The sequence below is a fragment of the Gadus morhua genome, chromosome 11 (genome assembly GCF_902167405.1).
Source record: "Gadus morhua chromosome 11, gadMor3.0, whole genome shotgun sequence".
NCBI classification, from domain to species: Eukaryota; Metazoa; Chordata; class Actinopteri; order Gadiformes; family Gadidae; genus Gadus; species Gadus morhua.
Window position 1 is genome coordinate 20693466 of NC_044058.1, and position 11224 is coordinate 20704689.

The 11224-nt window shown below is 42.8% G+C and overlaps 1 protein-coding gene across 1 annotated transcript; it reads right to left on the reverse strand.

Moving 5' to 3' along the window:
* Positions 1-1219: 1219 nt before the first annotated feature.
* Positions 1220-10298, reverse strand: LOC115554700 (C-C chemokine receptor type 3). Its single transcript, XM_030371514.1, has 2 exons — positions 10146-10298; positions 1220-3289 (listed from the first exon to the last, which is right to left on the reverse strand). Exons 1-2 carry the CDS (start codon positions 10160-10162, stop codon positions 2161-2163), a joined length of 1146 nt encoding a protein of 381 aa, XP_030227374.1. The 5' UTR covers positions 10163-10298; the 3' UTR covers positions 1220-2160.
* Positions 10299-11224: the final 926 nt, after the last annotated feature.

The following is an 11224-nucleotide window of genomic DNA, read 5'->3' on the forward strand; positions in this document are numbered from 1 at the left end:
GCGGGCCAACGTCTCTGGGCGGGCCAGGCAGAGTAAGGGGAGGAGCTTAGATGCTTTGTGACGACATACCTAAAGTCATTCCAAATCAGCGCGCTTGAGCCTCCGTTTTTTCAAAGGCGAGCAGAACAGCTAGTGCTCGTTTTACACCAAACGCAAGTTTTAGCCACTGGGGGACCATATGTATGCTAGGGGAACTCGTATTTATGTTAGAAAACCTCATAAAGTGAGATTTTCATGTCATGGGACCTTTAAGTAATAATTCACAGTTTTAATTAAATCAGAAGAATAGTATAATTAAGCAATAGATCACGATAGGCTGTGGTATGTGCTCATTATACCACTGTTAAGGGGCGTTGTTCGGCCCGACGCGCAGCGGAGGACCGGCGACCCCCTTCAACCTGTGGCTCCAGCCCTACAGGAAATGACTCAGCAAGTGCTCCATCTCGTTGCACTTGCACCCAGCGGCTCGCTTGCAAGATTTTGGCCTGAAGTTCTTCCCAGACCTACACCGTAGCCATCCAACCAGAATATCTGAGAATCAGGCCTCTCTTTAATAATGACAAAAAGTTATGAGAGAAATACACATTAACTTTTGTCTCATAAGCGGCGTGGTGCCGGCTCCTTTTGACCTTTTGACCGCAGACTTCTGGGGGAATAGCTGAATCAATTCATTAGTCAATCAGAAGTATGAAAATATCTTCCCGGTTGCGTAACGGGGCAAACAAGGTGTCCTTTGACATCTACGTTTCGAGGCGATTGCAACAGTGCCACACATGATCATATTTGAATATGTTTCGGGGTAGTAATTAGCTGTCGATTTTGGAGGCCTTTATCAATAATGACCAGCTATAGATTTGCTTCCCGATTGAGATTTTTGACAAATCACATGTTATTTAGCATCTACACGTTAAGCTGAGTCCAATGAGATCAAGCTCGCCCTCTTGCTACACCGAGATCATGTCCTAGACCTAGGTGTACCTTGTAAAATACATGTTACCATTTGCTAGAGTGTCATGCTGGGTGTCATTGGACTCAGCTCTGGCTCTGGCGGGGGGAGCTCGGCGGGAGTCCAGTTCAGACTGTGGGTCCAACCTCACGCCCATTACACCATCAAGGTAACTCTTTCTGCTTTGGCTAGGATAATGGCTTCTGTGTTGATGATATTTGATGTCCGTCAAACTCTCTCTTATTAGTCTCCAAGTCCAAAGTAGTATAAAAATATTTTTATTTGTTTATTTCGTATAAAGACAGGAACAAAGAAAAGTAACAATTGTATTGTCGTCATTTTACAAAAATATTTTTACAAAATCGGAATTGATTTTACAAAATCTGAATTGTTTAAAAAAAACGGATGATTCAAATAGGAAAAAAGAGTAAATGATAAATATACAATAAAACTTAAATAAATAAAACAGAAAAGCAAATGTGAATAGCACAATGTTAAAAGTCTGATTAAACAGAGAACTCTGCTCCCCTGATCTCCTCAGGTAGACCGCTGCAAAGGGAAGGAACCCTAACAGCAAATGCTCCATCCCCTTTTGTTTTGAGCATAGTACTTGGCATTGGCAACTGTTGGACAACACACAACTATTGGCTCATTATGGCTAGTTCTCTGAATACATGAAGCCCCTGAGCAGCAAATGCTCCATCCCAGACAATTGTGTGTTGGTTTGATTCCCTTACCGGGTCAAGTACAAGCATTGGCATTAACGTGTTCAATTATTATCTTTAAGGGGACATATTATGAAAACAACACTTTTCCTGGGATTTGGGGTGTTTTTTTGGGTCTCTGGTGCTCCCACAAGCATACAAAATTTGAAAAAAGTCTGTACATGATTTTTTTGAGTGAGATATGCATTTCTGAAAGTATCCCTCCCACAGTTACCAAATGAACGAGTCAGTTTCGACGCCCCCTCATACGTCGGAGGGGGCACATTTGAATATTATACTTCCCCACCCCCCTCCATTTAGAGTATAGCTAAGATTTTGTCGAGCAGCGGACGAGCGCTAGGCGGAGATGTTCTCGCATTTCAGAAGCAGGGATGTTCCACATTACTACAACGACATTTCCGTCATGAGGATGATGAAAGCATACAAGGGACCCGTATTTAGGCTTAAACTGCCAAGGAATACACCACTAGCACAAGTGTACTCACGCGTTCACACAACTGTGGACCGCTCATTAAGGCTGGTACTCTGTGAATACATGGAGCTCCTGAGCCTGTCCTGAGACGGGAGGCATCTCCTGATCACAGGCCAAAGCATGCAGGGGGACCTGCTTATCAGCTTGAGCAGCTGCCTCCTGAACCTCTCCCCGACAAACACATAGAGCATGGGATTGATGCAGCTGTGGCAGTATGCGATCACCTCCGTCACCTGCAACCCCATCCGTATGTGACGGCTTCTATTACACGACGTGTAGCTGCCAATCAGTTCTAAGGCGTAGAAGAAGCACGTGACGTTGTAGGGCAGCCAGCAGCAGAAGAACACACACACCACCAACGCGATCAAACGAATGGCCTGCCTCTTGGACGTCTGACAGGACAGGAGCGTCTGCACGATCTGGCTGTAGCAGAAGGTCATGAAGACAAACGGAATCACCAAACCCAGGATGTTCATTTTTAACAGGCCGAACACCCTCCACCAGTTGCTGTTTCCTGAGGTTTTTCCATATAAAGGGGCACAGAACTTGGTGTTGTTCAACCCCTGTTCTTCTAGAAAGCCCACATCCGGGAACGAGGCCAGGAGCCCAGCCACCCATGTCACCACCGCCGCCAATACTCCAAAGGACCTTGTGCGCATCTTTCTGGCAAAAATGGCGTGCACTATCGCCAGGTATCTGTCAACGCTCATGAGGGTGATGAAAAAGATGCCAGCGTAGAAACCGACATGGTAGGTTCCCAACACCACCTTGCACATGGCGTCCCCAAAGCTCCAGTGGCCTCTGGCTTGGTGGGCCAGGAAGGGAAGGGAACTGAGTAGCAGAAGGTCGGCGAGGGCCAGGTTGAGAAGGCAGACGTCGGTCATGCTGCGGAGCCGCATGCCAGCCACGATCACCCACACCACCAGGACGTTTCCTGGGAGGCCCAGGATGAACAGGAGAGAGTACAGAGCCGGTAGATAGAAGGTTGCGGGCCCCCCGTAGTCGCACGTTCCTATTTCTTCGTAGTAGTCGTTGTAGTCAAAGTAATCAGTGGTGGATTCAACTGTACCGACATATTCAGTAGTCAAGTTCAGTCCGTCAATGGGGGTTAATTCTGTTGTATTCCCGACGAAGGAATCATAATTCCTAAGGGAGACAAAAAAGAGTTATACACACTCTAAATCATGCTATGAACTTTCTCATTGAGACCTGAGCATCAACCGTCATTGTTGTTGACTTTAAGTGTTTAAATGTGAATAAGGAGGTGGCTTTTCAGCTGTCTATCAGAACATGAAAACGACTTTGGGCCAGGCTCTGAACAGAATTTAAAGGAGTCATATTATGGTGGTTTCCCAACAAGTAAACATAGTAAATGAGTTCCAGAAAATATGTTTTTGGAGCTGTTTGCTGGAAATAGCTTTTAGGAAAAAAGATCTTGCCTACCGCTATTCCCCTCTGTTTCAGTCCCTTCAGAATCAGCTGTTTCTGATGCCTGTAGCTTTAATGCAAATGAGCTGCTGGCCGATGACCAATGAGCTGTCAGAGTGAACCACAGCATGGAGAAAAAATTATTGTTGCTGTTGCAGACTCCTGGAGCTCTATTTCTATATAATATAATATAATAATAATAATATAATATAATATAGAGGTATTTATATGATATTATACAGTCCCTCCAGGATTTCGCGGGCCTTTTTTGAGATTACGTGAAATGCCCGATGTTACGTGAGCTTTTCCAAAAGGTTGCAATGAAAGTTGCAGTGTTTTTTAGGTTTTTGTTGCAATTACAGTGCGAACGGAAGTGAAAGTTGCGATAGAAGTTGCGAAAGTTACCATTTTCCTGAAGTTAAATATTAAGTTATTAGTGAAGAAAACATTAATTAAAAGAACAAAAACACTGAGAAATGGTCCTATGAATAATTGATTCTTGATTCTTTCCATGCTGATAATTGACTTGGATGCAACAGCCTGTGTCATAGTGATCTGCCTCGTCGTCTGACGTCCTGCCTGCAGTTCTGCAGGTCTGTAGTTTGATTTGCGGCGGCAAAATGCTTATCAACAGAAGATTTATGCTTATATTCCACCACAATGTTGCATGCAGTGCAAAATAATTTTCCCCCGCTTTCATGTAGAATACCAGGATACTGCTTTTCGCGATCTTTCGCAGTTATTTTGGTCGGCAAGTGTGAAGCGTTGGACGCGCACATGCTGCATGAATGCTTGAATCGCTTGAACGTAGTAAACACGGAAGTAAGACGGAAGGTAGTTTGTCGACGTCAGTTCAAAACAACGCCAAATTTTGGTCAAATTTGCGGGAAAGTTGCGGTGGTTGGTTAAAATTGCGACACCGCCCTGAATTCGCGGCGATTGGTTGATGTTGCGTTGAAGTTGCAAATTGCCACATTGCGAATTCCTGGAGGGTCTGATTATATCTAATATCACGGCCCAAAGCTATGTGCACCTTGGATGTTATTATGAATCAAAAAGACTGCGTCTGACGTCTCTGGTACTTCCACAACAAGTAAAGCCTGGCTAGCACCAGACCACATCTCAATCTACATTGAGAAGAGGTCTGGGAACCACACATTAATTTTCTCGTATTTGAGACGTGGTTTACGATTGCCCGGAGCTGTATATTGGGCGCTACGAATGTCTATCATATGAGTCTGTATGTAGCTCATAGCCAATCGTATCAATTATACCAGATGACGTTTGTAGAGAGACAGAAATTCGATGAGGAAGAAGACGATGGGTGTGTCGAATAGACGTCGTCATCGTCTTGCCTTCCCTCCCTGTTCTGTGATTGGTTCCCTATCTCAGCCATGGTTGAGAAGAATTGGGGGAAAGGAACTTTGGCCTTGGCCTTCTGAAGTCCATATTGAACCAACCGCGACATGGAGGAGAAAGGGACTGTGCTCGGGGACTCCCTGCTCAACGGCAGTCCAGCATATATATATATACACATATATATATGTGTATATATATAAATAAATACATATAACCTATATGTATATAGGTTATAATAAGAAAAAGAGATCAGAAGACGGCAAATTATATCATCAATGATATCAATGACGATCATAAATAAGGTCTTACGTTACACTAAATACTGTATATACATCTATCCAGTGGCGGACTCAGACTGTTTGAAGGGCAGGGGCGAAAAAATAAAAAGGGCACATTCTGGACAACATGGGGGCCCACCAGTGGACACAGTGGCTTTTCTAACTTGATGGTGTTTTGTTCCCCCAACGGAGCCTTAAAGGCAGCGCTGCCTTGAAGGTCCTATCCCGAAACCTTAGCAAGCGCTGCCTTGAAGGTCCCATTCGGGGCACTTGTTACATCTCCATGTAGCACTTAAAAGAATAGTTGGGATCATAATTTAAACGGGGGGTCTGCGCAATGTGAAAGTGCACAATGATGTGAACAACTTGTTGGTATGTGAACAACTTGTTGTTCACATCATCACATCATGTGAAAGTGCACAATGATGTGAACAACAAGTTGTTCACATCATTGTGCACTTTCACATTGCGCAGACCCCCCGTTTAAATTATGAGCCCAACTATTCTTTTAAGTGCTACATGGAGATGTAACAAGTGCGTTGGGGGAACAAAACACCATCAAGTTAGAAAGCCATTTTTTTGCTTCAAAGACACTGTTTCCCCTTATTCTAGCGACTTTATAAACACCAAAATGAGTTGTTCACATCATTGTGCACTTTCACATTTTAGCCAAAGAAAGGAGGATGCCTTACTGCTTTCATCTTTACTAACATTTAAGTAAAAATTAGACTGGAGAAAATTCAATGTGCCGCTACCATACAGTCTTTGACCGCTGACAGCCAGCTACGGAAACATTTAAGGAAGTTTTCCTTCATGTTGAGGGGATAGCTGACCATTATCGTCTCTCTTGCATGAAATGACCTACACTTGAATGATATTGAACGCTCAAAAAATGTACATACATTTTAAACGGATTATGCAAACTGAAAATATTAAGTTTTTCTAACTTGGCATCTAATTGCGCTTTTCCACTATGGGTACCGACATACTCTTATTCCGCTTTTTGCTTCGTTAGCCAGTGGAGATTTAAGTACCACTCGATGTAGCTGTTTGTCATGGCGACGCCACATGAAAGCAACGCCTCGCATTCCCCGTTCGTCAGCTACCAAAGAGAGGAACGTCTGCACCTCAATAGCTAACCACAACATGTTTTTTTCGGTTTGCCATATTCTTTCTCTAGAGGGCACATCATCATCATCATCATCAGGGGCAACCTAGGGCACTCATTAATTTTTGTTCACGTGTAAAGGGCAGCCAATAAGGCACTTTCTCTCATCTTCTCCACCATAGAGGGCACTTTAGCACACTTTTTCAACCATGGGGGCAGACGGGCAGAAGGGCACCAGACGGTCAGAAGAGCACTAGAAGGGCACTATAAGGACCAGACAAGCAGAAGGGCACTATCAGGGCACTAGAAGGGCACTGGAAGGGCACTAGAAGGACCAGACGGGCAGAAGGGCACTAGAAGGGCACTAGAAGGGCACTAGAAGGACCAGGCGGCCAGAAGGGCACTATCAGGGTACTAGAAGGGCACCAGATGGGCAGAAGGGCACTTGAAGGACCAGACGGGCAGAAGGGGACTATCAGGGCACTAGAAGGACCAGACGGGCAGAAGGGGACTATCAGGGCACTAGAAGGGCACCAGACGGGCAGAAGGGCACTATCAGGGTACTAAAGGGGGCACTAAAAGGGCACCAGACGGGCAGAAGGGGACTATAAGGGCACTCATTAAGGCACGTCATTGAATTTTCTTGTTCTAGAGGGCCACCCTAGAGGGCACCTAATCATGTTTTGCACGTGAAAAGGGCAGCCAATAAGGCATTTCCTCTCGTTTTCTACACTCTTGAAGGGCACTTTAGCGCGCTTTTTCAACCATTGAGCCACGAGGGGGGGCGGTCACCTCCCCTGCCCCCCCCCTGAGTCCGCCACTGCATCTATCTATCTATCTAGATATATATCTAGATCTATATATATATATATATTCGTTATAGGTAATATATATATATAACCGAATATATATATAAATATATATCGATTTTATATCTAGATCTGTGTATATATATTCGTTATAGGTAATATATAGAGAGAGAGAGAGAGAGAGAGAGAGAGAGAGAGAGAGAGAGAGAGAGAGAGAGAGAGAGAGAGAGGTAAAAAGTCAACAGTATTTAGTGTAACATAAGACCTTATTTAAGATATCATCAGATATCAGTTAACTCCGGGGTCAGCAACCCTAGGCACGCGTGCCAGCACTGGCACGAAGCAGCATAATCATTGGCACACATCATTTTTGCACTTTATTCTGTTTTGGGCATTTCTTCCCAGTGCAAATATGTTTGAATTAGTTACAGAAAACAGTGTTCTGAAATGGGATCAGTTTATAGTTTTTAAACCTATTTTGTGACTAATGGAGAAGAAAATATTTAAAATATTGTTGCAAGTGGCCTGTAATCACCTTCACATGGTTTTGCAAAGCTGTACATGTCGATATTGATGGGGATGGTTCCAAGTTGGAACCATCCATTTTTCAATCAAATCATTCAGCATTTATGAAACTAGACTAGTCATGATTTAATTTCATATACATACGAACTAAATAAATTCATAGAAAGTAGAGAGTAGAATTATTTCATATGGTTCAATAATTTAAGGGCTAAAATGGTATATGTACTTTTGTTTTTAAATATATTTCTATATAGATATAACTACGGAGCCATAGAGAGGACCCCATGCGTGGTTCACACCGTACAGCTTGTAGTGAATATGATCCAGAAGGAACCCCTGATCCGAAGGCTTTTGGAGAAAGTGAGGCACTTGGTGACAAGTTTAGGATCTGTCGCCACAGCGCGGCTGCTGCAGAAGTGTGCTCTGGTTCTGGTAAAAGACTGTCCCACCAGGTGGTCAAGTTGCTTTGCTATGATTTTGCGCCGCCTTAAAGTCAAGGAGCACCTCACGTCTGTGGCTGAATCTATGGGCTGGGACAGCCGGCAGCCCAGTGAGTGGAAGAAGATCGGGATGCTGAGAGACCTTCTTCTGCCATTTGCGGAGCACATCGGTGCACTCACACTAGGCCAAGCGATGTTTACGCTTGTTTACGTACTCAAAAAAAACTGCAGTGAGAGTGGGCTCTATCTGAGAACGACTCTAAATAAGCAACAGACTCAGCAAAGTGCGAACTGTGTTCTCTGTGTTGTTGTCCATTGTTGTTAAAACTCTGACTGGCGGCAGACTTTATTATGGTCCATGCAGCGGACGCTTGGTGATGACGTGTTAGGACGTGATTACGTATTTACAAGAGCCTACCAGATGGCCTAGCGTGAGTGCAGGCCAGAGAACAATGGGGCCAGTTGAGCACGGTTAGGTGTGAAAACGGCCAACGGCCACGGCCAAATGGCCTGGTGTGAGTGCACCTAAGTCCCTTGAAAGTGACACTCAATCACTTTCCCTTGTTGTGCCAGCACTCCTGGATCTCAAAAAGCACCTGTCGGAGTTCTCGCTTGCACATGGGAGAAGATACAAAGATGCAGCTACTCTGGCTCAGAAGATGCTGTCCAGGATGGATAGGCGCTTTAGTGTTTCTTGACACAACAGCTGACAACTTCTCACCACTTCATACAGCAGCATGCTTTGTGGACCCTTGTTTAGCTGAAACCACACACACACCAACTATTTTGATAAGCAACCTTTCATAACCTCAACCTTTTATATTCAGGTGAGTTCAGAGTCCAACACACAGTGTTAACAGCCATAGAGCTATGAGTGCTGGACAGTTTTTCTTTTTGTTCAGGAGGTTACAGTTTATGTAGTTGCTGTTTTATCATCAATGATATCAAGGACGATCATAAATACGGTCTTATGTTACACCCACAGTAGTTGCCCGTTACATCTCCCTGCCAAGTTCCAAAGTTCCAAACCATTTGTAGTGTTCTTATATCTGCTAATAATTGTTATGAATAATCTAACTTCAGTTTAAAAAAAAAAAAAGTCAGAGACACACACATTTTATTTGCACTTTTTTCAAGGACCTTGTTTCTCTTTATGTTAAACCTATGTATGTAGGTCTATACTTTTTTTTCTGGCATTGTCATGTCATGCTATTTTATTTAAATATGTGTGTGTGTACTTTTAACTTGTTTGGTTGGGAAACTAAATATGATGTAAATTCAACTCAGAGCTTCTTCCGTGTGTGGAATGGATGTATTCTTGAGTCTATAAGATAACAATAATATAATAATAAGATTACCTTGTTTGAATTGTGAAATGGGTTTGGCTAAATTAAAATGTTGGTTTTGGCTATACTACTAGGTACTTATACTATGTTGACTGAGTTAAAAAGAATTGCATTATTAAAAAGAGACTAAAATATAATTGTATTTGACTAAAACTAGACTAAAATAGTGATGGATAAATCTGACTAAAATAAGTCTAAAATGCTCAGACTTTTAGTCAACTGAAACTTGACTAGACTGAAAAGAGTATGAACGTGACTAAAACTAAAATAAACTAAAATGACAGCTTGACACAAAGACTAGACTAAAACTAAAATGAAAACAGGCCGCCAAAAACACCTATGGTTCCAACATTCTCCTATATTCTCGTTTTTATACATTTCTCACAGTGCAAATATGTTTTTGAGTGAGTTTCTGAAAATGCTGTTTTAAGATGGGACATATGCAATTATAATTTGTAAGCCCATGTTGCAAATATAACAACCAAAAAAACATGTAAATGTTGATGCATGAATATGGACTATATGGAAATAGTACAATTCCAGGTCTTCTGGAAATGCTTTTGGTCGCTGTGTCATAATTCAGCTTAATTTTAAATATATTGTTGCTTAAGGCACACTCATTAATGAGAAAATGTCAAACTGGCACTGCATGTTGAAAAGGTTGCTGACCCCTGATTTAACTAAAAGATGAATTACAAGTTAATGTTACCTGGTCATAGTCATCATGTTGAAAGGAGAATATCCAGTGTGTGTGTGTATGTGTTCAGTAAGAGCAAACTTGCAAGCTGCCAATAGATTGCGGCAGGCCTCATATAGGACTTCCTATTATGAAGAAATTTCTCTTCCTGATGTGAAATGTTTCTGCTCTCTGAACAGAGGGCATAACATAATCAGATGAACAATAAAAAAACCTAAAAAAACATTTAAAAAAAAAAATGAATATAATATGTATCTTCTGTAAGGAGGTGGTAAATACAGGATGCCACTCATGCAGTGTGAACCACAATGGTATCGAGGGGGCTGGGGGGGGCTACCTAACTCTGCAAACTAGGTGTCTGTGGTCTATTTTGCATTCTGCAAGTCAAAATTGTCACAGCCCGGCTCTTGACTGTGGCAAAGATGGGAGACCAGACTAAAGAGTGAAATTATCTTACTTATTTATTCACAAAACAAGACCATAAACAACCGAACATATATATATAAATGTCAGTAATCAGTAAGTATGTGTGTGAATGTGTGTCAAACAAATAGAACAAAAGCAATGGCTGCATCAGCAAGAGCCAGCCCAGATCTGCAGAAGGGCGAGCCTTATATAGCACCACACCAGCCCAGGGGCCTCATGTACTAAGACTTGCGTGGATTTCATACAGAAACTTGGCGTATGCCAAAACCCAGAAACTGTCTTAAGCACAAATAAATTCAGATGTATCAAAGTGTGCGAACGCATGGATCCAAGCACGTTTCTTTTGTACATCTCGATCAACGTGGAATTGAGCGCACATGCCGAGGTGCCAAACTCCTCCCTGTCCACGCCCTCGTTTAAATATGCAATTTCATTTAAATAGGCCTCTGGACCTGAGATTCACCTCTTAATCCGATCACCTGGCACCATGAACAGAGGCAAAAAACGAAACTTCACGGAGTCTGAGCTCGAGATTTTGCTCCACGAGGTAGAAATGCGCAAGCATATGCTATTGGAACCCTGTCAACAGGGATAAATGCAAAACAAAAGAGAAGTGAGTGGGAGTATGTTTGCGAGGCCGTCAATGCAGTGGGGTCTCAGCAGCG